The following is a 21,011-nucleotide window of genomic DNA, read 5'->3' on the forward strand; positions in this document are numbered from 1 at the left end:
TGACCCTAAAATGGAATTAGCAGGTCAGAAAATCAAAATGGATGGATAAACTGAATGTGACAGGAATAAATAATTCTAAAACATACTGTACATTCCATCAAAAGGCTCTGCTGCAATATAAAGCACAACAATGGTATTTTCTTTTATGGGCTTGTGACATAATTTGGTGATATCTGATGTGACTAGCATTTCAGTACACAGCTGTATATGGGTGGATCTGAAATCATAATTTTCCCCACACATATCCCTATCCAAGTCATTAAAAAGTATGTACAGAAGGGAGACCTTCTTGAGCTCGGAATAAACAGCAGCTTTTCTCTTTTGACAGAGAATTCCTGTTAATATGTTATTCTGTTCTGACTTTGCTCACTCTCTCTTTCTCTCTGTCTAAAACACACACACTGTGTGTATGTATGTGTATATATATATATATATATATATTTGTGGAACAAGCCCCGGACACAGACAGGTAGACATGATGTTTGCACCCAACACACGTTTATTTACAACTATTATGTACAAGTCTATGAAGCACACACAACCCAGTGCCGCAGCACCAATCACCCCAAAGTCCATTCCTCTTTCCTCAGTGCCTCTCTTCGCCACCTCCACTCCTCTTCTCCAAGACTCTTGTCCACTTCCACCCGACTCCAGCCCTGAATGAAGGGAGGCGGCCCCTTTTATAGTCCCCCGTAAGTGCTCCAGGTGTGTTCTGGCAATCTTCCCCGCAGCACTTCCTGGTGTGGTGGAAGTGCTGAGGTCCAGGGCTCTCTAGGCATTTGGGGCGCCCCCTGGTGGTGACCACGGGCCCCTACAGGGTTGAGCTGTAGGTCTGGAGGAGGCGTGAGCCCTCCTCCGGTCCTCTTGGGCATCCCGGGTGGGTACCACCCACAGCCGCGTGCCACTATATTATATTATATATATACAGTTTTACTGTCAAATAATGCAAAGAGTATGCGACACGTGTTTCGCCCTAATTCTGGGCTCATCAGGCGTACACACTCACTGCATTCCCTCTCGGGAATTGAACCTCGGACGTCAGCGCCAGTGGCAAAGCCCCTAACGTTGTGCCACGGCGTGTGGTTCGTTCATTTGACAGCATGTAGATCGGGGTAATTACATTCATGCCATTCGTTGTCTGAATCACAATCTGATTGTATGGGTGGTTACCTACCAGGTAATGCTTGTGGTTGGTCAGCAAGTCGGCTAACATCTAAGCGTTACCTGGTAGGTAACCACCCATACAATCAGATTGTGATTCAGACTACGAATGTCATGAATGTAATTACCCCGATCTACATGCTGTCAAATGAACGAACCACACGCCGTGGCGCAACGTTAGGGGCTTCGCCTCTAGCGCTGACGTCCGAGGACGATTCCCGAGAGGGAGTGCAGTGAGTGTGTATGCCTGATGAGCCCAGAATTAGGGCGAAACACGTGTCGCTTACTCTTTGCATTATTTGTCAGTAAAACAATTTTCAACCATTCTATGATCTGCTTCTCACAACTGAAAGAGGGCACCGTGGCGGATGTTAGCCGACTTGCTGACCAACCACAAGCGTTACCTGGTAGGTAACCACCCATACAATCAGATTGTGATTCAGACTACGAATGCCATGAATATATATGTTGGCAACTTTAAAGTCACCAAATTGTAAGGCTCTTTCATACAAAATATATCAGAAACAAGGATATATAATTGCACAACAGCCAGCTTTTCATGTACATGTTTAGTTGACTTCACAATTAAAACTTAAAAATGCCTGCTCAATTGTTTACTTGTGTGATTAACTGACCTGTAAAGTAACAGTATGAATAAATAACCCAAAAGTAAATTGAGTGAACAAGTTACAGGCTCTCTGAGTGTTCACTCTATATTTCTGCTCAAAATATTGTATTAGTTGAATCCTAAGTATAATGGTCAATGGCACCGTCTTCTTCTTCGGCTGCTCCCGTTAGGGGTTGCCACAGCGGATCATCTTTTTCCATATCTTCCTGTCCTCGTCATCTTGTTCTGTTACATCCATCACCTGCATGTCCTTTCTCACCACATCCATAAATCTTGTCTTAGGCCTTCCTCTTTTTCTCTTGCTGGCAGCTCTATCCTTAGCATCCTTCTTCCAATATACTCAGCATCTCTCCTCTGCACATGTCCAAGCCAACGCAATCGCACCTCTCTGACTTTGTCTTCCAACTGCCCAACTTGAGCTGACCCTCTAATGTCCAAATTTCTAATCCTATCCATCCTCATCACATCCAGTGCAAATCTTAGCATGTTTAACTCCGCTACCACCAGCTCTGTCTCCTGCTTTCTGGTCAGTGCTACCATCTTAAGACAAAAACAAAACCTGGAACACAGTAAATTTAGAAACCTTAAGACACTAAAATATCTTTCTGAACTGTGGAGAAAATAAGCATGTATCATAAATGGCAAATACTGCTAATCCACTGGGGCCCAAAGACTACCCCAGCAGCACTGGGTGCAAGGGGAAAACATACCCTGGAGAGAGTATAATTCCTTTGCAAGGTGCATTCACATACACACCTATACAGAAGCCAATTCAGAATCACCAAAAAAAAAAAAAAAACAATCTACACATTCCTGGGAATTTTGAGAGAAAAACCGGAGTACCTAAAGGAAAATGGATAATGTCCTGGCATGGGATTTGAACCCAAAAAATTCCATCCATGAAATGGCAACAATAATTATTCAGCAACTAATGACAGTACAACCCCAATTCCAATGAAGTTGGGACGTTGTGTAAAACGTAAATAAAAACAGAATACAATGATTTGCAAATCCTTTTCAACCTATATTCAATTGAATACACTACGAAGACAAGATATCAAATGTTCAAACTGATAAACTTTATTGTTGTTTTGCAAATCTTCACTCATTTTGAATTTGATGCCTGCAACACGTTCTAAAAAAGCTGGGACAGGGGCAACAAAAGACTGGGAAAGTTGAGAAATGTTCAAAAAAACACCTGTTTTGAACATTCCACAGGTGAACAGGTTTATTGGAAACAAGTGTTTGTCATGATTGGGTATAAAAGGAGCATCCCCAAAAGGCTCAGTCGTTCACAAGCAAGGATGGGGCGAGGTTCACCACTTTGTGAACAACTGCGTGGGCAAATAGTCCAGCAGTTTAAGAACAACGTTTCTCAACGTACAATTGCAAGGAATCTAGGGATTTCATCATCTACTGTCCATAATATCATCAAAAGATTCAGAGAATCTGGAGAAATCTCTGCATGTAAGCTGCAAGGCTGAATACCAACACTGGATGCCCATGACCTTCGATCCATCAGGCGGCACTGCATTAAAAACCGACATCATTTTGTAAATGATATTACCACGTGGGCTCAGGAATACTTCAGAAAACCATTGTTAGTTAACACAGTTTGTCGCTACATCTACAAGTACAAGTTAAAACTCTACCATGCAAAGCGAAAGCCATATATCAACAACACCCAGAAACTCCGCCGTTAATCAGCCTACACATAAAGCAGGTCATACGTTAGACTTAGTAATTACTAAAGGACTAAAAGTTGATATAAAGCAGGTCATTGATACGGGTCTATCAGACCATTTTCTTCTACTTTTTAATATAGAAATAATGATAGAAAACACTCATGAGAAGCATATTGTTAAAAAACGCTTCTTTGACTCATCAGCAACTTTAAAACTTACAAACATTCTAACCAATCAGTCCGTTTATAGTGCCAACTATAATAGCGAGGAGAATGTAAATAGTAAGGTGGAAAGATTTAATACTAAAGTGAGGGCTGCTGTTGACATAGTTGCACCTGAAAAGACAGTTAAAAAATCTTCTAGCATTGTTATACCTTGGAAGACCCAAAGAGTGTCTGATTTAAAGAGAACATGCCGTAGAGCTGAGCGTAAATGGAGGAAGACTAAACTAACTATTGACTATGAGATATTAAAAGTTAAAATAACAGAATACAATAACACAGTCCGTCTTGAGAGGCGCTGCTATTTCTCTAAGATTATAAATAACAATGCTAGTAATCCCAGAGTCTTATTTTCGACAATTGATCATCTGTTAAACCCAGGTAACTCAAAGGAATGCCTCCTAAGTACTTCCAGTAAAACCTGTGAGGCTATCGCTGTATTTTTCAATCAAAAAATTAATGATATTAGAAATAACATAGTATATCTCCCCAACACTAAGGATCCCCCGAAACCCCAGTACTCCATAATAAATAAATTAGAGTCTTTCACTAGGATAGATTTACCTGATTTACATAAAATAATTTCTCAAATGAAACCATCCACCTGTGCCCTTGACCCAATACCAACAAATTTTTTCAAAGAAGTATCGGGTGTGCTTATTGATAATGTTCTTGACATAGTAAATTCGTCATTAGATACGGGGGTCTTCCCAGACTGTCTTAAGACTGCGGTAATTAAACCCCTACTTAAGAAAAATAATCTCGACCCCTCTGCTCTTGAAAATTATAGACCCATCTCTAACCTGCCTTTCTTAAGTAAAATTCTAGAGAAGGCAGTCATTATGCAGTTAAATGAGCACCTCAATAAACATGCTATTCTTGATAAATTTCAGTCAGGTTTTAGAACAAATCACAGCACAGAAACTGCACTCGTTAAAGTAGTAAATGACTTGCGGGTAAATGCAGACAAAGGCCATTTATCTGTTCTCATCCTCTTAGATTTGAGTGCCGCATTTGACACTATTGATCATAATATTCTTAAGAATCGCCTTAGTCAATGGGTGGGCCTCTCTGGCAGTGTCTTAAACTGGTTTGAATCCTACCTGGCAGGGAGAAAATTCTTTGTTAGTTGTGGTAATTATAACTCAAAGACACATGATATTCTATATGGTGTTCCACAAGGCTCTATCCTGGGTCCGCTGCTCTTCTCAATCTACATGCTTCCATTAGGTCAGATTATCTCGGGACATAACGTGAGCTACCACAGCTATGCTGATGACACACAGCTGTATTTATCAATAGCACCTGATGACCCCAAATCTCTTGATTCGCTAACACAATGTCTAACCTGTATCTCAGAATGGATGAATAGTAACTTTCTCAAATTAAATAAAGAAAAAACCGAAATCTTAGTGATTGGCAATAATGGATACAATGAGGCTATTAGAAATAAACTGGATGCATTAGGATTAAAAGTCAAATCGGAGGTAAAAAGCTTAGGGGTAACCGTTGATTGTAATCTGAATTTTAAATCGCATATTAATAAAATCACTAGGACAGCATTTTTTCACCTAAGGAACATAGCAAAAGTTAGACCTCTTATATCATCGAAAGATGCAGAGAAATTAGTTCATGCGTTTGTCTTTAGTCGGCTAGATTACTGTAATGCACTCCTCTCAGGACTACCCAAAAAAGACATCAATCGTTTGCAGTTAGTGCAGAATGCAGCTGCTAGAATCCTTACCAGGAAAAGAAAATCCGAACACATTTCTCCAGTTTTGATGTCACTACACTGGTTACCTGTGTCATTCAGAATTGACTTTAAAATTCTGCTTATGGTTTATAAAGCTTTAAATAATCTCGCCCCGTCTTATATATCGGAATGTCTGACACCTTATATTCCAAATCGCAACCTCAGATCCTCAACTGAGTGTCTCCTTAGAATTCCAAGATCAAAACTTAAAAGAAGTGGTGAGGCGGCCTTCTGCTGTTATGCACCTAAAATCTGGAATAGCCTGCCAGTAGGAATTCGCCAGGCTAATACAGTGGAGCACTTTAAAAAACTACTGAAAACACATTACTTTAACATGGCCTTCTCATAACTTCACTGTAATTTAATCCTGACACTCTGTATATCCAATTCATTATAATAACTATTCATTCAAAATTTGTACTAACCCCTACTCTCTCTTCTGTTTCCTTTTCCGGTGTCCTATTGGTGGTGGCTTGTGCCACCACCATCTACCCAAAGCACCATGATGTTCCAACAATGATGGATGGATTAAAAGCCAGAAGTCTGTATAACCATCAGCATAAAGTGACTCCGTGAGAACCCTAACTACAAAGAGGACTATTTCATTTATGTTAGGTAGAATGCCCAAAGGGGACTGGGCGGTCTCGTGGCCTGGAACCCCTACAGATTTTATTTTTTTCTCCAGCCTTCTGGAGTTTTTTTTTGTTTTTTCTGTCCACCCTGGCCATCGGACCTTACTCCTTTTTATGTTAACTAAGGTTGTCTTATTTTAATTTCTTATTTGTCTTTTATTCTTCTTTTCTTCATTATGTAAAGCACTTTGAGCTACTTTTTGTATGAAAATGTGCTATATAAATAAATGTTGTTGTTGTTGTTGTTGTTGATTTCTCTGGGCCCGAGCTCATCTGAGATGGACTGACGCAAAGTGGAAAAGTGTGCTGTGGTCTGACGAGTCCACATTTCAAATTGTTTTTGGAAATCACGGACGTCGTGTCCTCCGGGCCAAAGAGGAAAAGGACCATCCAGATTGTTATCAGCGCAAAGTTCAAAAGCCAGCATCTGTGATGGTATGGGGGTGTGTTAGTGCCCATGGCATGGGTAACTTGCACATCTGTGAAGGCACCATTAATGCTGAAAGGTACATACAGGTTTTGGAGCAACATATGCAGCCATCCAAGCGACGTCTTTTTCAGGGACGGCCCTGCTTATTTCAGCAGGACAATGCGAAGCCACATTCTGCATGTGTTACAACAGCGTGGCTTCGTAGTAAATGAGTGCGTGTACTAGACTGGCCTGCCTGCAGTCCAGACCTGTCTCCCATTGAAAATGTGTGGCGCATTATGAAGCGCAAAATACGACAACGGAGACCCCGGACTGTTGAGCAACTGAAGTTGTACATCAAGCAAGAATGGGAAAGTATTCCACCTACACAGCTTCAACAATTGGTGTCCTCAGTTCCCAAATGCTTATTGAGTGTTGTTAAAAGGAAAGGTGATATAAAACAGTATTAAACATGCCCCTGTCCCAGCTTTTTTGGAACGTGTTGCTGGCATCAAATTCAAAATGAATGAAGATTTGCAAAACAACAATAAAGTTTATCAGTTTGAACAATCGATATCTTGTCTTCGTAGTGTATTCAATTGAATATAGATTGAAAAGGATTTGCAAATCATTGTATTCTGTTTTAATTTACGTTTTACATAATGTCCCAACTTCATTGGAATTGGGGTTGTATATGATTAGCCTGGAGAAGGGACCTGAGTTGAGTCAAAAGTTTGCATATTGTAATCTTTTAAGTTAGCTAATAAAAAGTGCCATTTTACTCTCTGCAGTTAATAATAAAATAATATTAATCTTAGGATAAATGTTTAAAATGTGCCCTAGTATTACACCAAATAAAGTTAGTGTATTGAATAACAACCAATCAGAGTAAGAAAATACAATCAAGGAGATGGTACTATTAAAGGAAAAGTTCAAAAATAAAGATATGATGCTAGAGGAACTCCTTGGATGCCTTGAAACCCCTGAGGATTTTGTTTTTTTTTTTTCTCAAGCCCTCTGGAGTTTGTTTTTTTTTCTGTCCTTCCTGGCCATCGGACCTTACTTTATTCTTAGGCAATACTAATTAACAAATTTTTATATTTTTTCTTTCATCATCTTGTAAAGCACTTTGAGCTACATCACTTGTTTTAAAGCACGCTATACAAATAAATATTGTTGTTGTTGAAACTAATATTTTTGTACAGTAGACAGCATCTCAATGGCTGTAGTAAAGTTGCTATAATAATTGAAATACTCAGCAACCATACAGAAAATTAATTCTTAAAACGCAATGAATCAATAATGAAGGAATTAATAAACTTCATCTTATCTGCTTATCAATATCATATACTGTATGGATGGATGGTTGAGACAAGACAATAGTGGTATGTCCCTAGTCTCTACTGAGGAAGTGCAAACCATCCTGCGGGCAGTAAACTCTGCAGCCTAAAAACAGGTATCCTCTTTAATAAAACCCCTGTGTGCATCCAGTGTCCGTGTGTGTGTGTCTTCTGGTGAAGTGCGCATGCGCGGGGCACGGTGCGCTGACGCGTCACACAAGACAGAGAGGGCAGGACCTATAAAATATCGCGCGGCAGATCCAATCGGATTTCGATAAATGAGGTAAGACCTAAAACAGAAAACACGGAAAATCCAATCAGGTACTGAGACGCGGAGACCAGCTTCCCCATTGTTGTGCAAGTGTTCACTCTGAGGATGTCAGATTTGCGATTAAGAAAGCTTGGCCCGGTAAAGTGTAAAGTAAAAGTAGATTTATTTTCACGCACATTTCATCAGTTGCTGGGGAGAATCTGCTGATTGCCCACTGTTGTGACAGAAAATTAAACGCATATTACGGAAAGCAAAGCCAGTATTACTGTCAGAGAAAATTACAGCCATTTTACGGAAAAAATTTAATGAGGTAAAAGGTCCCTTGCCATTTAATATAGACTGTTCCTACTAATGTTTATGGACTACTGTTCTAGCGCCCGTTATTGTAACGGGCTTAATGTCTAGTATTTAAATAAATGACATAATTATTTTTGTAACAGCAGGGCATGATAGTAAATTTATTGAAAACTAAGTTTCCAAATATCTTATACTGCTGCAAAAATCCATATTTTTAAAATGGAAAAGAAGTTAATCAGTACACTGTTTTAGTTCTCAGTGTTGCAAAATAGATAGCAAATGCCAGATCAACACAATACTTGACTGTTTCCTGAAAGCATCTGTATCGACAAAGCGGGTCAAAGTGTCACATGCTAATTTCAGGTTTGATTTACTGAAATTAAACACTAGCTTTGGTTGCTGTGGAAGAGAGAGTTTCTCAGAATGCCTTCTGACCCTGCTGTTATTTAAAACCACAAGGCAGAAAAATATTCTCAAGTATGTACTACATTGTAAATCTATTTGTTTCTTTCTCTCATCCATCCATCCATTTATTTTCCAACCCGCTGAATCCGAACACAGGGTCACGGGGGTCTGCTGGAGCCAATCCCAGCCAACACGGGGCACAAGGCAGGAACCAATCCCGGGCAGGGTGCCAACCCACCACAGGACACACACACATACACACCCACACACCAAGCACACACTAGGGCCAATTTAGAATCACCAATCCACCTAACCTGCATGTCTTTGGACTGTGGGAGGAAACCGGAGCGCCCGGAGGAAACCCACGCAGACACGGGGAGAACATGCAAACTCCACGTAGGGAGGACCCAGGAAGCGAACCCAGGTCTCCTAACTGCGAGGCAGCAGCGCTACCGTGCCGCCCTTCTTTATCTCATAAAAGTAAAATTAGATTAAAATTGTTTCATGCATAACTGGAAAAATATGGAATAGAGAAAGAAGGAGAACTGCAAAATAAAAACAGGCACAGTTATATATATATATGTTAAAGTAAAGTTCTGGGAACGCTCACTCAACCAGGTTTATGAGGATGTTGGTAGCAAATAAAAATCTGTTTATTTTCTAATGTTCTTCTATTATCAAGTTGAAGGCAAAGCTTATCTACAGTAAGCACTAACATGGAAAAGACCAAAATCAATCTCGGGCGGAACAAAAGTTCATTGAAGATCACAGTCAATTCAGAGTTGCTGATTGTACTTTCACTTATTAACATATTTTACCTTAACTTTCTTTCCTTTGCAGTTCTTTATGGAGAACATCAAATTCCCAATTTTCTAGAACTGCTTCAGTCATCTGAATGATATGTCAACACCAAACCTTGATTCAGTCATTGACACAGACTTTTTATTTCTTGAGAAGGTTATGCAATTACTATTTTATTGTGGCAGTAAGCTACGTTTTCACATACCTGATCTCCCAGGTTGCTTTGAAACAGGAAGTGAAACCTCTGTGAGTGGCAGGATATAAACCTCTGGACCATTTTGAGAGGCAGGAGAAGCAAGAGTTGATAGATCACCAGTATATTCATCACCATCTGTGTTTTCAAACTCCTAATGACATAAACACATAAAAAGAGGCTTCATTGATTTCTGTCTTCTCATTTACTAAGAACAATACTCGCATTAAAGCAGGGTACCAAGACATTAAAAAGAAACAAAGACTTTGTTTACTGTTCTTGTTCCTTTTTCAATTTCAAATCTTTATTGTCATGTGTACAAGTACCATGTACAATGAAATGCTTGCTTGCATGTGCCCCTGCAGACAGTGAACATAGTCAAAAAAAAAAAAAAAACACACACAATAAATAAATGAATATAAATTAGTATTTGTATTTTAATAAAATAAACTTAATTTCTCCATTAAAGTGTTCATTCACAAGTTCATGATTTAACTGAAGTACTGTAACAGTTGTACTGGTTCATTTCTAAAAGCATCACTTTGCAAAACTTTTAAATACAAATTAACTAAAAGTATTAAGAATTAAGCTACTACAAACAAAGTAACATTAAGGACACTAATAATTCATTACTATAAGACTCATGTATGGTGTGAGCTACCCTGCTCCTATTCATTTTCAATAATGTGTGGTAGTAAGACAATACATGGATTATACTTCAGGAGAATGTACCAAGGTTTGAGAGAGCTCAATGGCTGTTTAAAGTTCCAGTGTGGGGGAAAAAACAACTCTGATAAAAACATCACAGATGTTCACATCAGAGAACTAGTACAGGAAGTCAATCAGTGTTTCTTTTCACCTCGAATGGAAATAGAAACATGCTAATGATAGCATACACTATTTTTCTAGTCAGTTGTTCATATACAGTGAATAAACTGTACATTTTATATTAAATATAATATAAAATACTATATTATACATCCATCATACTTATATAACATATCAGAAGTCTATAAAAGCTTCAATTTAAATATTAATTTGTGTTGATATTGAGGCTGAAATAAAGTCAAATCATGTCCAATGAAAAAAAAATTACAAAGTATGAAATTTACAGATAATATATTTTAAGCATTATATTAAACAAAAACACTGAATATCTTCATATTATATTGTTTGTTACAACCTTTAAAACCTCTATATTTCTTAAAAAAAACCTTTACTTGCCTGACAGCACAGACTTCTAACTATGCACATTTCATTAAGAGGGTTGCAGGACAAATCTGCCTCCTTGTAGTTGGTAGTCCATTGGCTGCCTGAACAGAAGCTGCCATTTAAGACAATTCATGATTTCTGAGTTGAGCATCACTCTAGATTACAGCAGCAGAAGCAAAAGTCTTGCTTTTAAAATCTCATCATGCTAAAGCTCCATGCTAAACATTGAATGCACTGCCAATGAGGCTTTTTTTTACAAAAAAAAAAAAAAAAAAAAGAGCCTCATTGTTATATCCCTGCAAAGGGGAATGTTCTGGTGTGTTTTGGACTATTCCAACTTAGTGCTGAGAACAGGACAGGGGAGGGACTGACTCACAACATCAGCCAGAGTCTCTGTTCAGCAGCCAAAGAAGGAAAAAAAAAAAAAACTCCCACAGAAATTTCATAAATTGGGAAAAGGGGGTAGGGAGAAGTTTTTCACATTCTGTGCTCATGACATCAGCTCCCCCTTCCCCTCTCTCGGCAACGTGTTATTTCATTTACATCTGAAATACATGGCAAGACCGTTAAAGAAAATGTTGAGGTCTGAAAAATAAATCCAGACAGACAACACTGAATCTCTAACATAGACCTAACAGTTATAAGAAATTTTGAGTGACTTGTTCATTTGTATCTGTAATATCTGGTCACTCATCTTGTTTTTTTTTTTTTGTTTTTTTTTTTAAACAACATATACTGTATAATGGTGGTGAAATAGATGAACTGATGTGTCATTATTGATGATTGCACATAAGAACAAATTGATCTGGGAATGTTTTTCATTTGGCAAAATTTGTCAAATTTATTTCTGGACTGAGAAGCTGAGATCCAGCTGTGCCTGTTTCACCTTTAGCGTCAAAGAAAATAAATAAAATAGCTATACAGTATAAATATACAGTAACCTTAGATTAAAAAACAGTTTTAAAAATGTGTGAACTTATCAAGTTAAATGTATTAACATATTTTTTACATTTTACTGGAATAATGGGGAAATTATCAAATGAAAATTCAATCATGCCTTATTTCTATATAAACCTTCATTAGATGGAGCTGTTATGTGCTGTTAAGTGAAAGTGGAAAAAGTATTTAATTTTTCTTTCTTTGCAGCAATCGACGTCAGTTAGATTAACTGAAACACTTGCGCGGGAAAGACTTAAGTTATCAGATGATATTGCAGCATCAGTATTTATTTTAGATCCCAAATCAACGGTGTTCCATCTTTAAGCATTAAACTACAACAACAACATAAACATTCACATGAATGTTTCTGAGCTTTCTGACATGAATAACCTATATTTGTTTTTTTCCCCCAAATTAGACCTGGATGTAGAATAAAAAAAAATTCCACTCAAACATAGTTCAACGTCACAGAACTAATTGTTACTTACATTAGATTCAGAAAGTATTTAGACCCCGTCACTTTCTGTACACTTTATTGTGTTGTACATTTTATTTTAAATGGATGAATTTGCCATTTTTCCCCATCAATATGTACTCAATAACCCATAATGACAAAAATGAAAACATGTTTTCAGAAAGTTTTGAAAAATCATTCAAAGTCATAGACTGAAACATCTGAGATATTCAGACTCTTTACTGTGACACTCTAAATTGTGGTCTGGTGCATTCTATTTTCTTTAACTATCCTTGAGATGTGCCCAGAATTTGAGTGGAGTCCACCTGTGGCAAACTGAATTGACTGGACATAGTTTAGAAAGTTACACACCTGTGTATAGAAGATCATACAATTCATACTGCATAGAAGTACAAAAAACAGACATTAAGTCCAAAGACCTATCTACAGACTTCTGCATTATAACTGTGCTGAACACAATGGTCACTCTAACAGAGCTTCAGAAGTTCTCTGTTGAGATGGGAGAACCTGTCAGAAGGACAACCATCTCGGCAGCAGTCCATCAATCAGGATTAAGCCACATTTGAGTAAAAGGCATATGAGCCTATTTGGAGTTTGAATTCCACCAACACAAGACTCCTAACTATTAAACGGAAACACCTACCAACCACTGAAACATGTAAGTTACATTCACTTGAAATGGAAATGTGTGATGATAAAATATCTTATCTTTACTGCAAGGATTAACAAACTTTCTCTTACAAGAAGAGCAAGTGGTCCTGGTGATTTCATAAAGAGTTTGTGAAAATATAAAAACATTCCGCAATCCTTACCAGGAAAAACAGAATAGAAGATGAGATAAAAATACTTTTTGGCCCCATCTCTATGAAGATGGTTTATGAATGAATTAATTTACATTTGCCAACCAGACTGGAAACTTGCATCAGGGGTTCTGAAATGTGTGGCCTGTGGATCACCTATGACCTGCAGCAAGAGCCAAGTGGTCTGCAGGGTGACATCCTTGTATCTGAGCAAAGTGATTTTTAAACTGCTCAGATATGCCAGTCCTTTAAATAGTTATTTATTTTCAACAGCCAGGCTGCTTCCCCAACATCTGCACTACACTCTGAACTTAGCTCCAGGAATAATGGATCTAAAACTACCACCATTTGACTTTTTTGCTAATGGTAACTAATGTTTCAGTAACTGTGCCATGTATAGGCACATTTAGATGATTCACAATGAGCAAATAAAATTAATCAATGAGAACAAGTGAAAACTTTATTAATAAAAAATGAATGCATGCCTATTTCACTTTAAAAAAACAAAAACCAAAAAAAAAACACAGGAGCGGTTACTCACATCCAGCACAATTCTGTATTACTGCATTTCTTTCCCTTTTCAAGATGTGTTAATGTGGTGCTGCGGCAGAGAGAGCCATTTTCATGTGTAGTTTTTACTCGTGTTTTTATCATGTATTATGCTGGATAGAATGCCCAATGAGGTCTCGGTGGTCTTTTGGCCTTGGAACCCCTGCAGATTTATTTTTTGTTTTTGTTTTTTATGCCCTTCAGGCCATCTGATCTTATCATCGGACTCATCTTTAGAGACTTACATTATGATACTGTTTATAAGGGCTCTGCCATTCTACTAATTATTTATCTATGTTTTGTAAGATCGCCTGGATTTTTTTTCCTTTGTTACTTATTCATTAATATTCTTATCTAATCTTATTTTTTCTTTTCTTGTAACTTTCTCTCTAAAATCTTATAAAGTACTTTTAGCTACTGTACATTCTTTGCATAAAAATGTGCTATATAAATAAACCCTGTTATTGTGTTATTGTGTCTTCCAAATAGGGCTATGTGATCTCTTAAACATTCACATTGTCACATCATCATTTCAGAACATTGAGGATGTACAATACATATCTCCCCAGGTTTGGATAAAGTGGATAGGTAGAAAGATGCCTGTAGATTACAAATAATTATCAGCTCTACCCAGTATCGTGGATAACATCTACAGTGGGCAGTAGGCTAAAGGTACACAAGTATTTTAGCTTGAGATGCAGGAGTTACTGTAAGTTTTGTTGTCTTTATTGATTGCTTTATTCAATATTGTTATTACAATAATTCACAGGTGATTCATTACAAGTTCATTTAAAAAAAGCTACAAATCACAAGAAACTCTAAAATTATACCTACCTCATCATAAAATCGATTTGAATAAATGTCTACTGACAGAAAAAACTAAAGGTTAATAATAATTGTAATTTTTTATACTAATTTTATTCACTCAAACACATCCTTAGTTATTCTTTTTCTACCATCTTCTGAATGAAAAAAGCAACTCGGCATGCATTATAGGGGGAAAAAAAACGTAATTTTCTTTCATCATGACTTGGCTATAAAGCATAGTTTGCCTTTTCTTATCATGCGTGAAAACAATATGTTTGTGGTGGTCGCAGGGACACTAAGATTCACACCATCCAAAGACAACGATTTGTTTATTTTATTGTGGGGACTCTAGGAACACAACCAGCCTTGACCCAGCATGCACACACATACATACAGAGTCACTGATTAGCATCTCAATTAATTGATAAAGAACATATTATTGATGGCAATAACTATGAACAGCCCTCTGAAAGAAATGTAAAGTTTTGTCCTACCAGGTTCCAATTGTGACGGGAAGATTCGATGTACATAAATGTATCCAACCAATATGAAATTACATGGACAAGCAGGCACAGGACAGTATATGCATCCAGAAGAAAACATAATCCACTTTGGTTGAGTTGAGCTGTCCAATAGTATAATAATGCCAGGGTTGCTGAGAGTGGTAGGCAATTTTAAGTAGAGCTGCTGCATGCTGTAAAAAGTGCATAATACCGAGTGCAGATTGGCATTGTAAGCTTGCAATGTATGATGTGCATGCAGGAGAACAATGGAACTGAGGTTTTTTTTTTTTAAATGTAAGGCACTGCTTTGATGCATAGTGTAATCAGTATACAGTGGTACCTCAGTATACGTCTGCTTTGGAATAAGTCCAACTTGGTATACGTCCTGTTTGGACACGAAAAATTTTGCTTGGCATACGACCTTTGTTTGGAATACGACTCGCGTGCTAGAACACCGCGTGTGGTATAGCAGGTCGGCGGCTTCAAAAAAAGAGCCAGGTTTTAACTCGTGTAGCCGTGTCGTTCTCCGTGGGTGCGATTGCACAACCGCGGGGAAGTTAATGAGGTAGTCAGAGTTGATTGGGAAGAGTGAGACTGCATTTTTAACCTCGGATTTTATCGGATTTATTTATTGTTGTTTTTATCCCCACAGGACACTTGTTTTTATGGATATTTATTACATAATTATTTATTGAAACCAGATGCACTGCACTTTGTTTGGACACTGATTTTTGTTTTAAATAAAAGCACTTGGCATTCTTGCACTATCCCCTGGCTTTATTTGAGAATTGTCCTCATTTGTCAGCTCATCTCGGTGACAATACCGATGCTGTCGGATTCAGGGCTCCCCGTAAGGATGTATGGGAGAGTGGAGCGGACCTGCATCGTCACACCACATGTTACCCTACACTACCCACGAGCATCAGTACGCCAGTTGCTAGCATTCAGTGAACAACCCGCGCTATAACTATGTGAATTTTCATGAGATTTTGTGTTTTTTCGCGTACATTTGAAATTGATTGTTGAAAAGTATGAAAAACAAAGACGTTATTAAAAAGTAAAGTGAGGTTAAATTTTAACTTATTTCATCTAATTGCTTCTGTATTTATGTATTTTAGTATTAATTAGAGTTTAAATTATTTTAAACAACCCCTTCAATGTATAATATGCCAATAACAATAGGATTTTTTTTCATGAGAACAGATTAATCAATTTTCCCTTAATTTCTTATGGGAAAAATTTGTTTGGTATACGTCCTGTTTGGTATAAGTCAAAGGATCTGGAACAGATTAAGGATGTACAGTATACCAAGGTACCACTGTATTTGAAATTTTTTATCTCGCATACACACTTAAATTAATATTTGCCCTCAAGCAGTGCTTGAAGTGGAATCAAATTTACTGTCTTGTTTTTCCTTCCAATTTGTTATTACTTTTACATGACAGGATGGGAGGCTCTGATACGACATTGAAGGGTTTGGGTTGTCCTCTTGAATCTACAAGGGCCAATGGTTTAGGGCACTTTAAACACTGCCTGTAAGACCAAACAAGCACCACCCTGCTGCCACTTTCCTTTTCCACCGCCCAGTCCTCACTACATAGGTTATATAAAATATAACAAACAAGGATAGCTCTAGCTTTCCCGTAATCCGCCTAGGATAAGCAAATTAGTAAAAAAGATGCTGAATGAAAAATACTGTAACATCGCCGACCAGTTGCATTAGCCTGGGGATCAGTCACCACAGTATTAGCCGACTTTCTATGAGGCAAATGATTTTCTTCAGGGAAACCCTTTAAAAAGGGGCAAACCTGCCAAAATCAGAAACATAATTCCAACTTGTGCGGCCACCGTGAGCGATCATTTTAAGGATAGTGAGTTACCAAAAAGAGCAATGTAAAGAGAAAGAAACAATGGGCACTTGGAATCTGCAGTGCTACAAATAAACCTGTGTTCTTACTAGGGTTGAGCGATATACCAGTACTGAAAAAGTACCAAAAACCCAATTTTCAAAATTGTACACTATCAGCAGTTCAGTACATTCAATATTGGAAAAAAGGAATAGTTTTGAAAGACCGTGTACTCAGGTCATTATTCTTCTGCTCTCAGAGGCAAGTGAGTTGACTTTATTCTTACGGTGCTGAGTGGGCAGTCAAGAGTGTTGATGAACGTCTGAGAAAATTCTTAAAAAATAAGTTCTTGTAATAAAATAACTTTACACATAATTTATCATCAATCTTATTATCAATACAGCATCACTGTAAAACCACATACAATCAAAAACAAGGAAAAGAAAAGATGCTTGTGTCCGTTATGCCAAGTTTCTTTCTTTTTAACTGAGTTTCCTAATGAATCGTTGCAGACATAATGGTGCATAGCAGAGCAGCTTGAAGGGCATGTGCACAACAGCAGTTGCTGGTTGGAGGGCTGTTGTTTTTCAACTTTTCTTTGTATGAGTAGCAACTTTCCTTTTTGTGTTTAGGGTTAGCAACGTGGTCTTGCTGTACTGAGATCATCTCACATCTTCCAAGTGTGTATGTGTAGTCAAACAATTTTTTCATTTTAAGCATCTTACTTTTTATTCACTTAGAAAATTTGCAGGGTCCTTAAAAAGTTAAGTTATTGTAGCGTACTGACAAGATCTGAAGTAAAAATGAAGGCCATGTTCTAACCTAGGACCCAAGTCCACATTGGTTTTAAAGATTAACTATTTTGTTGGAACTTCTCTTCCTACATTTCAAACAATTTACGCTTAACTGCCACTTTTAAGGTGGTCCTGCATGACACAGAGTGAGTATGAATGCAACTGTAAGTGTACCCTGTGATAGACTGTCATTCCATAACATTTTAGGTCCTGCCTAGCAACCAGTCTTTCCTGATTGTTAGAAAATGGATGGATAGATAACATTCAAATGAAGTTTAGTGATCATAAATCGATATGCATGCATAATTAGCTTTCAGCATCCTAAGCACAAAATGGTACAAAACAAATAGAAATGTATTCTTCAACATCTGATAATCCTCTTTAATAAAATCCCTGTGTGTGTCCATGTGTCCGTGTGTGCGTGTCTTCTGGCGAAGTGCGCATGTGCGGGGCAGGGTGCGATGCTTCAAAGGCCGCCTGACGCGTCACACAAGACAGAGAGGGCGGGACCTATAAAATATCGCGCGGCCGATCCAATTGGATTTCGTTAAATGAGGTAAGACCTAAAACATAACACACGAAAAATCCAATCAGGTACTGAGACGCGGAGACCAACTTCCCCAAAGAGGTGGGATTAGTGTTTGTTGTTGTGCAAGTGTTCACTCTGAGGATGTCAGATTTGCGATTAACAAACTTGGCCCGGTAAAGTGTAAAGTGTTTTCCTAAATATACGAATTTTCATGATATTACAATAGGATGACTTTTAAAAGTAGATTTATTTTCGCGCACATAAAATCCGTTGCTGGGGAGACGCCATACATACAATAATCAGCTGCACGCCAGCACAGATTAAAATACTTGCTGGAGAGACGTATTACTGTGACAGAAAATTAAAGGCACACAATACAGTGATGCATATTACAACCACATACAAGCCAGTATTACTGTAAAAGAAAATAGACAGTCCTTTGCCATTTAATATAGACTTTTCCTATTAATGTTTATGCACTACTATTCTAGCGCCCGTTATTGTAACGGGCTTAATGTCTAGTAAGGGTATTAAAAGCCAGAAAAATCAAAACTGAAAACAATGCATCTTGCAAATAATACATGACGATAGCAAAAATAATACCATAGTAATAAAGCATATTAAGCTACTTCAACAAAACATATGCCAGTATTTGGGTGGAATCTTTTAAATAACAAAAAACACATTAACTAAAATGGATTCCCCAAGCAATTATAGTTATAACCATATGGAGGACACAATATGCTTCTGAAATCTTTGTGAAGACACAATCAGATTCTGTCGATTTGTGGTAAACTTTAAGGTAGAAAAAGAACTAATAAAAATGACAAAATATAAAAGATACCATAGACACAGAAAAGAATATAAAAAGAAAATCTTTACAGAGGTTTTTCCTTTTAAAGATCTAGTATGGCAGAAATGTGATAAGTGACCGAGTGCTGAGTGTGTAAAGAAAAGAAAAGAAAACATTCTGCTTTTAGAATTGTGCTTTGTCTTTAGTGTTCCTCTTTTTATAATCCTGGCTCCCTTTGTTCTGTCACCTTAATCTGAAATGTTATACATTGTTGTAATTCTAGGAGCACCAAAACATTAAGGGTGCCCTCTTGTTTCATAATTCCAATTATACAATAAACTAGTTCATAGAAAACAAGTTAAGACCAGCATGTATAACAGAATAAAACTGCAAGCAATTTCAGAAAGAGAAAAAGCACACGCTGAATGTCTGAGCAATACTTACTTTAAATCCAATATCCCCTTTCTTGCAACACAAGCAAGCCAACATGAGGAAGATAAAAGTGAACAGTCCGGAAAATGAAACTGCAACCACCACCAGAGATGATGACCAAGAAAGCTCACTCAAGGGGGCACCATCTAAAAGGGAGAAGTAAAAAAGCATAATGTTTAAGTTATCATCAGTTGATTTTTCAATCACTTTGTATTTACTAGTCAGCTTGTTTTTGTTTTACAAAACATAATGGGGAGGGGTTTCAATAAATTCTATTTACATTTTAACAATCAATTGCTGTGCCAAAAGTAAAATTCAGTTTTCACAATACAATGTAAGAATACTTTACAGCCTCTTCTTCAGATAAATGAACGCACATGTGTTTTAATGAGCACTCTGAGTCAGCACACTTTCTCTGCTGCGGGTTAAGTTAGCTGGTTCACATTTGTGCCTCTAGAGGCAACACTTCATTAAATACAGTTACCCTTTTCTACATAGCTATGAAGAGACACATATTTTACTTTTAATTCACTGTGGGATTACTGTTTTTACTTGATTACAAAAAGCAAAACTAAATTTCAAAACCATAATTGCTGTTCAAATTTTGATCTAGAAGATTTCATTATGATGCAATGCTGAATCTACAAGTTGTTCTTTATACAGGAGGAGCAGAGAAAGAGCACTGCACATTTCTCTAACAACAACATTTTTCGGCATATACAATATCCTGTTATCCATCATGGTTTGCTTCAGGCATCAATTTTAGCTGGAGACTTGTAATTTTACTAAAATATTGGTAAGTAAACCACTTTCGGAAAACGCATTTGTGAACTAAAATGGAACATGCTGAAATGAAGACCCACATCCTTATTCATTTATTGGCCAACAGACAGCCCAGTATTCATAGGAAAATGCTACACTTCACATGAAATCAACAGTGGAAGTTTCACTTAGAGATGTATACAACTAAAGATTAAAAGCGAGTGAAAACATAATCAAGAAGAGAATATGCCTCACACTTGTGCATAACTGAGCTGCCCGACCAAGCAGAAGGTCACTTCACCAGTGTACTTTCTCAAATTGTTCCTAAATTATCCTGAGGTACTCCAGTTGTGGATAGGAATATAAATATAAACACAGAAGACGGGTCTAAAGTTTAAATACTCAGATGGATCTACATGTGCTCCATCTTTGTTACCGTAAGTGGTTAATATAACAACATCTATTCATCCATCCATTATCCAACCCACGATATCCTAACTACAGGGTCACGGCGATCTGCTGGTGCCAATCCCAGTCAACACAGGGCGCAAGGCAGGAAACAAACCCCGGGCAGGGCACCAGCTCACCACAGTAATATAACAACATTTTAGTAAATTTAAGTGTGTTCGGAACATTGCGAATATGTGTCTCGATGAGGTGACATGGATTATAGGACACAGTTAAAGCTGAAGTGAGTTTTTCCTTTGCTCTTGTCCAGCGCTGGTCACCACAGACATCTATCAGAAACGTTGTTATTTCTATTCTGAAAACAT

At 37.6% G+C, this 21,011-nt stretch overlaps 1 protein-coding gene across 4 annotated transcripts in view; it reads right to left on the reverse strand.

The window, feature by feature from the left end:
• aatkb (apoptosis-associated tyrosine kinase b) overlaps positions 1–21,011 on the reverse strand; it is a 770,376-nt gene that overhangs the window by 688,952 nt on the left and 60,413 nt on the right. For 3 of the 4 annotated variants that reach the window (XM_051936532.1, XM_028820098.2, XM_051936533.1), the window contains 2 exons: positions 19,489–19,622; positions 9,809–9,950 (listed from right to left, as the gene is read on the reverse strand). In XM_051936532.1, coding sequence (XP_051792492.1) covers positions 9,809–9,950; positions 19,489–19,622 — 276 coding nt within the window. Of the gene's footprint in view, positions 1–9,808; positions 9,951–11,020; positions 11,218–19,488; positions 19,623–21,011 lie in introns of those variants that run through there. The other variant, XM_051936534.1, reaches the window with a different exon arrangement.

This window comes from Erpetoichthys calabaricus, chromosome 14 (assembly GCF_900747795.2).
Source record: "Erpetoichthys calabaricus chromosome 14, fErpCal1.3, whole genome shotgun sequence".
Taxonomy (NCBI): domain Eukaryota; kingdom Metazoa; phylum Chordata; class Cladistia; order Polypteriformes; family Polypteridae; genus Erpetoichthys; species Erpetoichthys calabaricus.